This window comes from Camelina sativa, chromosome 15, assembly GCF_000633955.1.
Source record: "Camelina sativa cultivar DH55 chromosome 15, Cs, whole genome shotgun sequence".
NCBI classification, from domain to species: Eukaryota; Viridiplantae; Streptophyta; class Magnoliopsida; order Brassicales; family Brassicaceae; genus Camelina; species Camelina sativa.
Genome location: NC_025699.1, coordinates 16,968,626 through 16,982,913, shown reverse-complemented (window position 1 = coordinate 16,982,913; position 14,288 = coordinate 16,968,626). Strand labels below are relative to the sequence as shown.

The following is a 14,288-nucleotide window of genomic DNA, read 5'->3' as shown; positions in this document are numbered from 1 at the left end:
TGTATGCTATAGGATACGACAACAAGAGCAACCACAAAATCTTGAGGCTTTTCTATGACGATTACTATCATATTGCAATGGCAAGGCATGAAATCTACAATTTTAAGTCTAATTCGTGGAGGGTTTGGGATATCATTCCTAGTTTTTATGATATATCGTTTAAACGAGGCATTTCATTGAAGGGGAATACTTACTTTCTTGCTCATAAAGGGCAAGATTTTGTAATATGTTTTGATTTTACAACAGAGATATTTGGACCACGTCTGCATTTGCCGCTTGAACTCAATGATGATGTGATTCTATCTTGTGTTAGAGAAGAGCAGCTTGCGGTGCTTTTTGTTAGGTGTCGGGGTAGATATGAGTTGGCGATATGGATTACAACTAAGATTGAATCCAATGCTATGTCGTGGAGCAAATTCTTTAAAGTTGATATTCAACTCGTGCGTAAATCTTACTTTCTATCTCAGTTTAAAGTTCAAAGTTTCTTCCTTGATAAAGAGAAGAAAAGAGCAGTTGTTTGTGGTAAAGGCTTACATGGTAGGACATCTATCGTAGTTGGAGAAGATGGGTGCTTCGAAAAATTGGATCTCATAGATGTGTTCTCGTATGTTCCAAGTTCGGTGCAGATCCAATAGTTAAGGTCCAGTAACTTACAACACCTCTGTTTGTTTCTTGCACACCATCTCTTTCTTATAGTCTTTAATTATTATTGTTTTGAACTGGTCTGGTCAATTGTTTCTAATTAGTTTCAAGACCCAAATATGATTTGGACTTTTGTTTGTGTTGTTTTCTTTTTTCTTTTCATAGATGTAAAAGTCTCATTAGGAATGAAATACATGTTTTGGTTTTACCAAAAGCTTAATCATATATACTTGTTTTCTTGCCAAAAAATAAGTAAGGGGGTCACTTAGGTCTTGACTAGAAGGACCTACTTTTATTCACTCCCTCAGGATTCAAAAAAATTCTATGAGATAAGTTACTGAATTCCTTCGAGTCCTCCTTGATTTGATAAGTGTTACAAATTGGCCTGTCAGTTCCCTTACGACTACCGGCTACCGCAAGTGTTGCGTATTCCATATTCCATCGCCCCCTGCCCCAAGAATCCAAGGTGATGAATCTGCCAGTAGAAAGGCTGAGGTGTATGTGTACAGATTGCCAGAGTTCCTTAATTATCATCACTACAAGAAAACACGCGATTTGCGATGGCAAGATTTGTCGCTCTTCCCTCGCAAACTGTTGTTAGCGACGCATTTGTGAGGATCGTCAATTCCTCGCTAATTGCGTGTCGCAAATTAATACACGTAGCACTTTCCTCGCAAATTTTGCGACGAATATTTATCCGTCGCAAAACACTCGCAAATTGCGATGAACAACATTCCTTGCATTTCTCTTGCAAAATGTGTCGACGTAAATCCCTCGCAGATTTGCTAGATCCTTGCGACGTTGTTNCAACACCTCTGTTTGTTTCTTGCACACCATCTCTTTCTTATAGTCTTTAATTATTATTGTTTTGAACTGGTCTGGTCAATTGTTTCTAATTAGTTTCAAGACCCAAATATGATTTGGACTTTTGTTTGTGTTGTTTTCTTTTTTCTTTTCATAGATGTAAAAGTCTCATTAGGAATGAAATACATGTTTTGGTTTTACCAAAAGCTTAATCATATATACTTGTTTTCTTGCCAAAAAATAAGTAAGGGGGTCACTTAGGTCTTGACTAGAAGGACCTACTTTTATTCACTCCCTCAGGATTCAAAAAAATTCTATGAGATAAGTTACTGAATTCCTTCGAGTCCTCCTTGATTTGATAAGTGTTACAAATTGGCCTGTCAGTTCCCTTACGACTACCGGCTACCGCAAGTGTTGCGTATTCCATATTCCATCGCCCCCTGCCCCAAGAATCCAAGGTGATGAATCTGCCAGTAGAAAGGCTGAGGTGTATGTGTACAGATTGCCAGAGTTCCTTAATTATCATCACTACAAGAAAACACGCGATTTGCGATGGCAAGATTTGTCGCTCTTCCCTCGCAAACTGTTGTTAGCGACGCATTTGTGAGGATCGTCAATTCCTCGCTAATTGCGTGTCGCAAATTAATACACGTAGCACTTTCCTCGCAAATTTTGCGACGAATATTTATCCGTCGCAAAACACTCGCAAATTGCGATGAACAACATTCCTTGCATTTCTCTTGCAAAATGTGTCGACGTAAATCCCTCGCAGATTTGCTAGATCCTTGCGACGTTGTTTCCATTGCAAAGTTTTAATAAAATTATAAACCCAGATATGTGTTTCGTCGCAAAATCCGTAGCAAATTAGTAATCATCGCAAATCCGTGGCATAAATTTGCTACGGAATTAAGAAATTTTTTCATTTTGATATTTGTATTTTTAATTTTCAAATTTATATATTTATATATTTATATTTTCACAATATTTTATAAGAAATAGAAATTCTAATCAAAATATAAAATGAAATTCAAACATACATATTAACCGAGACAATTTTTTGTTTCTAAACAAAAAATTGTCTTAACAACAACCATGTCCAAAAAACAAAATCAACATTAGAACTTAATATCAAATTGTCTTAAAAAGAGGGTGATGGAGAGGGAACCCTAGTTCCGGTTCATGTATCTGTGCCACTGGTTGTGCCTGTGCCTGTGCCTGTGCCTGTGCCGGAGTCAACAAGCCTGCTTCCAAACTTAGCAGCAAACTCAGGATCCTTCCCGGCAAGGTAGTCAAAATATGCATCATAGCTATGCATCTTTTGTGCACTGTCTTGAATTTGAGTGGCTTGGGTTGTAGAGTAGTGGCTTGGGTTGCGAGAGTAGCTTCAGCGACAGCAAGCTTCTGAGCAAGAACAATCGGATCCTCAGTAGGCGGAAGCGATGGTCCAAAATGGGCTGAAGATGCTTCATGTTGCAGAGAACCAACTCCATAAAGTCTATTTTTCTTCCTCGGAGCAACTATGATCAATACAATCAAACAATTACTTTCATATTCATTTGAAAGAACTAACAAGTGACATACAAGATTCGGATCCTAGAACAGACACAACAACACAAATGTAGCATATCCTAATATTATGACAAACTATCAAGACCAATCTCATACAAGACAAACTTTAGAGTTTTCAAAACAACAACAACACAAACTAACACAACAACACAACAACACATAAGAAATACGAGACAAACTAACACAACAACACAACAACACATAAGAAATACGAGACAAACTAACACAACAAAAACGTTCAAACAATAAGGCAACATCCAACATCTAACATAAAAAAGAAGTTTACCTCGGCATAAATTTTGTTCTTGGCATGAACAGACAACCCACCAGAAGCAGAACTCTCTGTGTTATCCCCTGAACAGAGCTGAGACTGAGCCTCTTGTATCTTTGATGACACTTCATTGAAGATGGACTCTGACTTTCCATCGACAAAACTCCCATCGGGTTTTTTGTGAGTGTCTTCTAGGACACGTAGATAATCCGGAGTGCTTTCACCAGTCACCTCAGCCTAACACAAAGTAAAACAAAAGACAAAGGTCATTAGTAAGAAAAAGACAAGAAGTAACAGAGAATTTAGAAACTTGTAACTTGTAAGAATTAACAGACAAGTAGTAACTTGTAACTTGTAAGAATTTAGAAGCTTACAAGTTTTCTGGCACGAGCTTTAGAAGAGGTCTGGCCTGAGCGGTGTTTATGTATGCCAGTGCCATCAGGATCATGATATCGAGCTTTACGGCCGTTCATACTCTTTACCTCTGATTTGGGATCACCCCAATACTTAACTAGTCCATCCCATACTTGAGGATCAATCCATCGGGGCCTTGCATCATCACCATTCTCCCTCCACTTTCCCTTCCACCCGCACACTTGATCACACATCCGCTCCTTCAACTTCTTGTCAAACTCATGTCTAACTCTACCGTTTATAGAACGGTCCCAGTTATATGTTTGCTTGTAAAAAGAAAACAAAATATATTAGTATTGATCCAAGCTACATAAGTTATATATCAACGATTAAACTAAACAAAACTATTACTTACCGCAAAAGTTTCATACCAACGATCTACGACCGCTTGTGGCGTCTGTGACCAATTAGCATGAGGCTCTTTGAAATCTCTTTCAAAGATGCTGCGGACAGTGGCTGCAACCTTCCCATCATCACAAAACCTAGGGATAACATAATTGTTTTGATGTAATTATTGATCCTAAAATTAAAAATGGAAATTTAAAATTGAAATAAGTTAATCATTCTCTTACCAGAGAGTTCCTGGTGAACGGTTTGGATCTAATCGGGTTAGATTTTGACGGCTCGAGTAACTCCTCCAACGTCATACTGTTTAAACGTTGAGGCAAAGATGTAGGAGTGGCTGGAGATGAAGGTGTAGCTGCATCGGGACCAATCGATTGAGATGCAGCAGCGGTTGAAGACGTACGAATGGGTGGAGATGAAGCAGGTGTCGGAGGCCTATGCTGTGAGGTTGCATGTCGAGAACCTTGAACCCCCGATGACGACCCTCGAGAACCACCACTGCATGGACTTGGAGCATTAGTCTGCGAGAGAAATCGTGTGTAGTCGTTCCCAGAAAACATCTACAACAAAAAAAAAAGTACCGTTATTGTCTCGAGAAGATTATTAGAAACCCTTAAGTCAAAATTAATAAGAATCATATAAAATTAAAATTAAACCTAAACACTAAAACCAAAATCGAATCAAAAAATCAAAACCCTAAAATTGAAACCCTAAAATCGAAACCCAAAAATTGAAATTGAAACGAAATAAGAACCCTACAATCGAAATGAAAATCAAAATCGAATAAGAACCCTAATAAAAACCCTAAAATCAAAAACCTTTGATAAGGGAGTAGGCGGAGGAGTCGAAAACCGGAGAAGACTTGGATAAGGGAGATGAGGAGGAGTAGACTTGGATAAGGGAGAGGCGGAGGAGTCAAAAACCAGAGAAGAAAACAACCGGAGAAGAAAGAAATCGGAAGAAGAAGAAGAAGAGACTTAGGGTTTGTCGGCTGCGAAGAGTTTGAGCTTCGCTCAAACTAGGTTTTCCATTTATATAGAAAAACGCTGCGTCGCATGTCCCTCGCAAATTTTGCGAGGGATTAGCTAGGGTCCCTCGCAAATCTCTAGCCAACGTATTAAAATATGTAACTAATATTTTTAGATTTTGCGAGGGAATTGCTATGGACTGAGATATTTGCGATGAATTTGCGAGTAATTTAGGGTTTAGGTTTTGAAATTATCATTTGTGCCCTATCTTTGATTATAAATCTTGGATTCATCTTTTTAATCATTAATAGTAATGTCATTAGTCTTAAGGGTTTAGGTTCAAGGGTTTAAATTGCGAGGGATTTGCTATGACTGGTGAAATTTACGATGGATTTGCGAGTAATTTGCTATACAACTAGCAAGTCCCTCGCAAATTTGTCGCAAACCTTGAATATCTAATTTATAAAAACCATCAAAAATGGTTTAAAAAATTAGTCAAATAAACTTTCAAGTATATTATAAGGTCCAATAGGCTCATCATTCTCTTTTCTATCATCAAATATTTGTCGTAAATTGTCCAATTTTGCATCTTCCTCTAATCATTAACTATCTTCTAACTATCTTCCTATATGTTCATTACATTGAGACATATATTTGACAAATATTCCAAAAAATTGTCCAATTCTCCAAATATTTTGTGTTGCACTGTCCTATCTTTGATTATAAGTCTTGAATTCATCTTTTTAATCATTAATATTAATGTAATTAGTCTTTAGGGTTTAGGGTTTAGGGTTTGAAGTTGTAATTTGCGAGGGAATTGCTATGATTTACGCAATTTGCGATAGAATTGCGACTATAGCAAATTAGTCGCAAATTTGTCGCAACCATGTATATTTAATTTATAAAAACCATCAAAATAATTTGAAAAGTTAGTAAAATTAACTTTCAAGTATATTATAAGGTTTAATGTCTCATCATACTCTTTTCTATCAACTTTTTAATCATTAATACTAATGTATTTCAGAATAATTCATCTTATATATGAAAACATTGAAATGTATTTCAGAATAATTATATTAATTTTGTAATATTTATAAAAAAGTAATTTCCTAATTTTGTAATTCATTTGCTATGGCTATCACAATTCACTCGCATGTCCGTAGCAAATTTGCTATTGATTCTGTTTTCGCAATTTTGCGAGTGATTTGCGAGGAATGTGACATCTCCTGCAAATTAGTTGTAAATGCCTCGCAATTGCACAGTGGATTTGCGACGACGGACTTCCTCGCAAATTTTGCGAGGGATTTGCTAGGTATTTTGTTTTCTCGTATCTTCGTCGCAAATCCACTGCAAATTTGCGATAGCTGTCCTCCGTCGCAACTTTTCCTCGCAAAAGGCGTGTTTTCTTGTAGTGCATGGACTTTTAATCCATGAATCCAGCACACTAAAAACAATAATAACACAATTCATTCACGAGGTCGATTGGGACACTAAAACACTAGTGTGCACGGATAATTCATCTAACGTACGTTGAGTACTTGAAGCAAAAAGAAGAAGATGGTATATTGTTGTTTTGACATATTGGAACCGAGAAAACTAATGATTTATGAAGAAAGGATTATAAATCTCTAACTGCTAATTCCTATTAGGAGAAATAAAATCTTTGCTCACTGAATACTTGATTTACCATAAAGATCTCGAACTTATTTTTAATGCTGGTCATTAGGAAAGGTCGTAACAAGGATAGAAGAAAAATGGAACAGTAGGTTTCATCTAGATATTACCATAAACTAATTTGGATCTACACATCTACTATCTTGGGCCTTATTAGTAATTATCAAAACGTAAAAATATAATTTGGAGTTTGGACTCTATATGTAGAACTTCAACACAATTAGATTAATTAGTGTAGTGTTAAAAACTTGTAGAATTTGGGCTTAATTAACTTTATTTTGTGTCTTCTACTATAAAATTGGGCTGAATTCAACCCATGCATTTAAAGAATCCAAGGTGATGCATCCGCGAGGAGTGAGGCTTAGACGTGTGTATCCAGATCGCGAGAGTGAGTCGATGTAGTCACTTTGGAGCAGCAAGTAGTAGTCCCTGCCTCTCTCAGCTAGTAGTAGTAGTCCCTGCCTCTCATCATAGTTAGGGTAGAGGCAGCATTAGTCTTTAATTTGTTCAATGCAAAGCAGAATCTGCATCCCTCAAGAGACAAGGCTATATAATACACTGTTCTAGATAATAGTTTGACCAATTCCGACGCTAACCAAAGGTAATTTCAAAAGCGAAAAATAAACGAAAACTTTATTTAAGTTCTAAACTCGAAAAATCGCAAGACATAATTTTGGGCCGGGATAACTAAATACTCTATTTGATGAGTGGTACGTAGGTCTCCCATAAGAAAGTTGAATCAGTTGTGGAGTTTTATTGTCGTTTCCGTGCTTCGTGGGACGTCACTTTTACCACAAACCATCAGTTTTTATTTCTAAGAAAAAAAAGAGAAGATAACGAATCCTAAAAAAAGATTTACTTCCTAAATTTTGATTTACTATTTTCTTATTTGAAATGCTTTTAATTCCTTAAAAATCCAAGACAAACGTTTGTTCACAAGAATTTTGTTTCATTCTCAAACCAAACAACAGATTTTTTTTTCTTTTTCTTAATGCGTTTAACAAAAATCTTAGAGTTGTATCATCTTTAGCTCAGCTGGATTTTAAAGGCATAAAGGGGTTTAACTTGCGGGGCAAGAAAACAAGCGAACGTTGTCGTACCATGGTTGCAGCGTTGGAACGAAGACTAAGCGCTTCCACATCATTCAACTTCAAAAGAATGTTTGATTCATCTACGACGAAACAACAACAACAACAATCTCAAACCATTGTCGTGGAGAACGGAGATTCTCATCTTGTCGAATCCAGCACGCCTGAAAGCCAAAACTCCGACAGCTTCGCAGAAAGTCCCGTAGAGAGCAGCCGTCCCATGATTTCCCCTCTTACTCGGCCCGGAAAAAGATCCGACAGACAACAAGCAGGTCTACACCTTTTTTTCCTTTTTTTTTTTTTTTCCAATATTTTGTTTCTTTAAAAAGAAACCCTAATATTCACAAAAAATATTGTAGATATGGAGATGATGAAAGACAGGTTCGCGAAATTACTTCTTGGAGAAGATATGTCCGGTGGTGGAAAAGGCGTATCTTCTGCTCTGGCACTTTCCAATGCCATCACAAATCTTGCAGGTAATATCTTCTTTTCATGTTTCTTCTTCCACAAGTAACTATGAGAGTTTTTGTTTCTAAAGATTGTGTTGGTGGTACGATGATATTATGTGCAGCGTCAATATTCGGGGAACAAACAAAGCTACAACCAATGCCGCAAGATAGACAAGCAAGGTGGAGGAAAGAGGTTGATTGGTTATTGTCTGTGACTGATCACATTGTCGAGTTTGTTCCTTCTCAGCAAACGAGCAAGGAAGGAGTTTGCACTGAGGTTCGGATTTCCCAAAGAACCAAAATACATTAATGTTCGACCTCTCTCGAATAATTTATAATGTTTATTGTGTTTTTTTTTGTGTAGATTATGGTGACAAGACAAAGAGGTGATCTTCTTATGAACATTCCAGCTCTTCGAAAACTCGATGCCATGCTCATCGTAAGTGTCTCCATTTGGATCTGTATTGAATATAGCTGTATATTCTAGCGTTTGATGGATTAATGATGATGATGATGATGATAACATTTTTCAGGATACATTGGACAATTTCAGAGGACACAACGAGTTTTGGTATGTCTCGAGAGATTCAGAAGAAGGGAAGCAAGCGAGGAATGACCGGTCAAACGACAAGTGGTGGCTCCCTCCTGTGAAGGTTCCTCCTGGAGGTTTATCTGAACCGTCTCGGAGAATGCTTTACTTCCAAAAAGATTCAGTCACACAAGTTCAGAAAGCTGCAATGGCTATCAATGCTCAAGTCCTCTCAGAAATGGCAATACCCGAGAGCTACATCGACTCTCTCCCAAAGGTAAATCAATCAAATTACATTTTTCATTTTATCTCTACATAAATGGCTTCTAAGCTTTGATACTTGTTGACAGAACGGAAGAGCCAGCCTCGGGGATTCGATCTACAAGAGCATAACAGAGGAATGGTTTGATCCAGAGCAGTTCTTGTCGATGTTGGACTTGTCAACAGAGCACAAAGTGTTGGATTTGAAGAACAGGATTGAGGCATCTGTTGTGATATGGAAGAGGAAGCTTCACACAAAGGACAGCAAATCTTCTTGGGGATCAGCAGTTAGCTTGGAGAAGAGAGAATTGTTCGAAGAGAGAGCTGAGACGATCTTGGTCTTGCTCAAACAAAAATTCCCCGGTCTTCCTCAATCTTCCCTTGACATCTCCAAGATTCAGTTTAACAAGGTAAAATGCAAAACAACGTATAAATTCTTAACCATGAGATTGAGCCCTCATCTACTATATATGCCTTGAATGACAAGAAACAAAATCTGAAGTAATGATTGGTTTAATGAATACACAGGACATTGGGCAAGCGGTTTTGGAGAGTTACTCGAGGATACTTGAGAGCTTGGCTTACACAGTGATGTCGAGGATAGAAGATGTTCTTTACACAGATTCATTGGCACGAAAGCAGGGTTCATCCGAAGAAGCATCAGATGGTGGGAGAACAACAGAGACGGATTCCGAGTCAGCGGGATCTTCCAACTCGGGAGAAGAAACCGAGAAGCTTGACCCGCACTACTCCAAGACTTTGTTGGATTTCATGGGTTGGAACGATAATAGTTCCAAAGGCGGCGATAAACATACTAAATCGCCAAATCTTACGCCGAAAAAGCTCTCGTACTTGGAGAAGTTAGAGAATTTGAACGGCTTTAGAAGCCCCAAAGATAGACATTAATTAACCATATGAGATATACTTTAATAGAGAACATATATAAAAGTGTAGATAGGCAAAAAGGATGAAAGCAAAGTAGCAAATGAATTGATATCACATACCCCATTCCTTCCTTCCGTCTTTCTTTACTCGGATAGGGAAGTCTTTTAGCTTAAGGGGTTTTAAACTCTTTAAAAAGAAGATAACTATCTCAATTGTACATGTTTGTGGTTGTTCCATAATCTTTAAATGTTCTCTAATTTATCTTTTCTTGACTTTCAATATAGTGGGATATCTAATTAATACGTTTGGGTTTGGTACGGCCTTATGGGCATTACTCGTGGAGATTGAGCATCTAAGCTCTTTTCCTAGCAAAACTTTATCATTCCCAATCCCACCATAGGGCATAGGACTTGAAACTTTTCAAAATCTTAATGTAGCTCATTTTAGTTAACAAATTATATATTGCAAAGATTTGTAACATTATGTACTAAATCCTTACAAGTACAATTTTCAAAATCCTTTATAACTGTTTATTTTTTTCGATCGCTAATAGATAAATTTTTTACATGAAACAAACGGGTAAAAGTTGAGGTGATCAGTAGATATCCAAAAACCAAAAGCTTGTTGTATCTTAACCTTAGCTAAATTATTGAAAAAGCATTATCATATTATTATATATACTAGGATGTCGGTGCGTGCGAAAAACATAAAATGACTAACATTGTCAATTCACATTTCGAATGAAAACTTTATGGTACTTTTTTAACTGTATAGTATAAAAGTCATAAATAATGACTAAGATTAATCAACCAAATTAGTTAAATAAAATATTTATTGTATATATAAAATGAAAAATCGATTTCGTGACCATAAGAGAATAATGTTAAAGATATATAAATCTAAGTTTACTGAATCATAGTCAGATAATCAATTTTGAAAGATATTCACATAAAACAAAATTCAAATCACTATTCTATCGAAATTTATAAAAAAATAATAAGAGAATAAGGAAGAAAGAGCTCATAGTTACAACCAACCAAATTGATTAAAAAAATAAATCGATGAAAAATTAGAAATCACAATCAATTACCTAGATTAATACTTGGAAGACATGATCATGTGTGTATAAATGGAAAACGACCCAAACAAAAGTTAGAAGAAAGAATCAATAAATAAAACAATCCAAATTATAACGAAGATGAGTGAATCATGTTGATTAATAAATTTAAAGAGAATAATACTCATAATTTTTAAAACTTGGAGGTATGAAACAATATTCAAACAACAAAAACTCTTTTCAAAGTCCATAAAAATCTGTACACACATATATATATATATATATATATATATATATATATATATAACAAAAAGTGTGGAAACAAAGAGGTGTGAAAAAGGTGCGAAAACTAACAAGTGCAAACATTGAAAGCTAGGGGTACGACGAAGAAACAAAAATTCTAGATCAAAACATTGCAACTTTCTATAAACAAAGAGGTGTAAAACAAAAAAGTGTGAAAACTAACAGCTGCAAACATGGAAAAATGGGGGTGCGACGAAAAACACAATTGTTGGATCAAACTTTGCAACTTTTGACATCATTAACAAAGGGTGAGATCATTAATAATACTTAAAGAACAAAAGCTCTTTTCAAAGTCCATAAAAATCTGTATATAAACAAAGAGGTGTGCAAACAAAAAGGTGTGAAACGAAAATGTGCGAAAAACTAACAAATGCAAAAATTGAAAGCTAGGGATACAAAGAAGAAACACAATCATTGGATCAAAACATTGCAACTTTATATAAACAAAGAGGTGTAAAACAAAAATGTGTGAAAACTAATGGGTGTCAACATTAAAATCTGGGGGTGCGACACCGAAACACAATTGTTGGATCGAAAGCTTGCAACTTTTGAGATCATAAACAAAGAGTGAGATCATTAATAATACTCAAAGAACAAAATTTCTTTTCAAAGTCCATAAAAATCTGTATATATATAAAAACAAAGAGGTGTGAAACAAAGAGGTGTGAAACAAAAAGGTGTGCAACAAAAAATGCGGAAACTAACAAGTGCAAACATTAAAAGCTAGGGGTAAAACGAAAAAACACAATCGTTGGATAAAAACATTGTAACTTTATATAAACAAAGAGGTGTAAAACAAAAAGGTTTGAAAACTAATGAGTGCCAACATGGAAAGATGGGGGTGCGACAAAAAAACACAATTGTTGGATCAAAATTTTGCAACTTTTGAGATCATTAACAAAGGGTGAGATCGTTAATAATACACAAAGAACAATTTTTTTTTCAAAGTCCATAAAAATCTGTATATATATAAAAACAAAAAGGTGTGAAAACAAAGAGGTGTGAAAACTAACAAGTGCAAACATTGAAAGCTAGGGGTAAGATGAAGAAACACAATTGTTGGATCAAAACATTGCAACTTTATAAAAACAAAGAGGTGTAAAAACAAAAAGGTGTGAAAACTAACGAATGCCTACATGGAAAACTGGGGGTGCAATGAAGAAACACAATTATTAGATAGAAACTTTGCAACTTTTGAGATCATCAACAAAGGGTGAGATCATTAATAATACGCAAAGAACAAAATTTTTTTTCAAAGTCCTTAAAATTTGTATATATATAAAAACAAAGAGGTGTGAAAACAAAGAGGTGTGAAACAAAAATGTGTGAAACAGAAAGGTGTGAAAACTAACAAGTGCAAACATTAAAAACTAGGGATACGACGACAAAATACAATTGTTGGATCAAAACATTGCAACTTTTTATAAACAAAGAGGTGTAAAACAAAAAGGTGTGATAACTAATGAGTGTCAACATGGAAAGATGGGGGTGCGACGAAGAAACACAATTGTTCGATCGAAATTTTGCAAATTTTGAGATCATTAACAAAGGGTGAGATCGTTAAGAATACTCAAAGAACAATTTTTTTTTCAAAGTCCATAAAAATCTGTATATATATGAAAACAAAGAGGTGTGAAACAAAAAGTGTGAAACAAAAACATGTGAATACTAACAAGTGCAAACATTGAAAGTTAGGGGTACGATGAAGAAATACAATTGTTGGATCAAAACACTGCAACTTTATATAAACAAAGAGGTGTAAAACAAAAAGGTGTGAAAACTAACGGGCGCCAACATGGAAAGCTGGGGGTGCGATGAAGAAACACAATTGTTGGATCGAAACTTTGCCACTTTTGAGATCGTTAATAAAGGGTGAGATCATTAATAATACTCAAAGAACAAAAATATATATAAAAACAAAAGGTGTGAAAACAAAGAGGTGTGAAAACTAACATGTGCAAACACTGAAATCTAGGGGTACAACGAAAAAAAACAATCTTTGGATCAAAAGATTGTAAGTTTATATAAACAAAGAGGTGTAAAACATGTGAAAACTTTTTTTTTTTTTTTTTTGTTAAAGGGTTTTCTTAAATAAATAAAATATTAAGTTTACAGGATAAAACCAGATTACAAACAGAGAAGTAAGAACGAAGACTAGCAAAAGCTAGAAGGATGAAAGGATAAAACAAACAAGGACTGAAAAGAGGAAGAAGCAACCAGAGCCTAATGCTTGTTATGAAATTTAACAGGTCCAACATTGAAGAAGTGAGGTCCCTCGCTTCAAACCCAATTGCATCAATGAACTACACTTGTTATTCAACGTGGAAATGATGCTTGTTGCTACTAAAGCTGGAGAGACTGAAAGACCTTCATGGAATCGCCTATTTCTCTCTCTCCACAGTTCATAGATAGTACCCTGCCAACCTTGAAGGAGAGCAAGATTTGTGTGTTTTGATGCTGAAGCTGTTGGCATCCAAAGAAGAATCTGATCCCAAAGAAGCAGAGGAGATGATATCTTAAGTCTTTGTGTTATCAAGCTCCATACTTCAGCAGAATAGGCACATTCAAAAAACAGGTGATTACGAGATTCATGAGCCAAACCGCAAAGAAGACAGTCTAACTCAATATCAACTCCCCAAGTAGACAAACGATCAAGAGTAGGGTTGCGATTAAGTATAAATAGCCATGAATTTATAGCATGCTTTGGGATGACAGCTTTGTGCCACACAAGAGGGGCCCAAGATTTTGCTTGATTTGTAAACCTAACAGCATTCCACACAGCTTCAAAAACATGTGAAAACTAACGGGTGTCAACATGGAAAGTTAGGGGTGCAACGAAGAAACACAATTGTTGGATTGAAACTTTGCAACTTTTGAGATCATTAACAAAGGGTGAGATAATTAATAACACTCAAAGAACAATTATTTTTCAAAGTTCATAAAAATCTGTATATATATAAAAACAAAGAGGTGTGAAAACAAAGAGGTGTGAAACAAAAAGTATGAAACAAAAACATGTGAAAACTAAC

The 14,288-nt window shown here is 35.7% G+C and overlaps 2 protein-coding genes across 2 annotated transcripts; both read left to right on the top strand.

Annotated features, from left to right (window-relative positions):
• On the top strand, positions 78-1,257 carry LOC109129115 (F-box protein At5g42460-like). The gene is made up of 2 exons (XM_019236749.1): positions 78-604; positions 1,035-1,257. The coding sequence occupies exons 1-2, from the start codon at positions 78-80 to the stop codon at positions 1,255-1,257; spliced, it is 750 nt and encodes a 249-aa protein (XP_019092294.1).
• On the top strand, positions 7,648-10,080 carry LOC104747017 (rho guanine nucleotide exchange factor 8-like). Its single transcript, XM_010468581.1, has 7 exons — positions 7,648-8,047; positions 8,135-8,251; positions 8,347-8,501; positions 8,589-8,663; positions 8,758-9,030; positions 9,104-9,424; positions 9,543-10,080. Exons 1-7 carry the CDS (start codon positions 7,789-7,791, stop codon positions 9,918-9,920), a joined length of 1,578 nt encoding a protein of 525 aa, XP_010466883.1. The 5' UTR covers positions 7,648-7,788; the 3' UTR covers positions 9,921-10,080.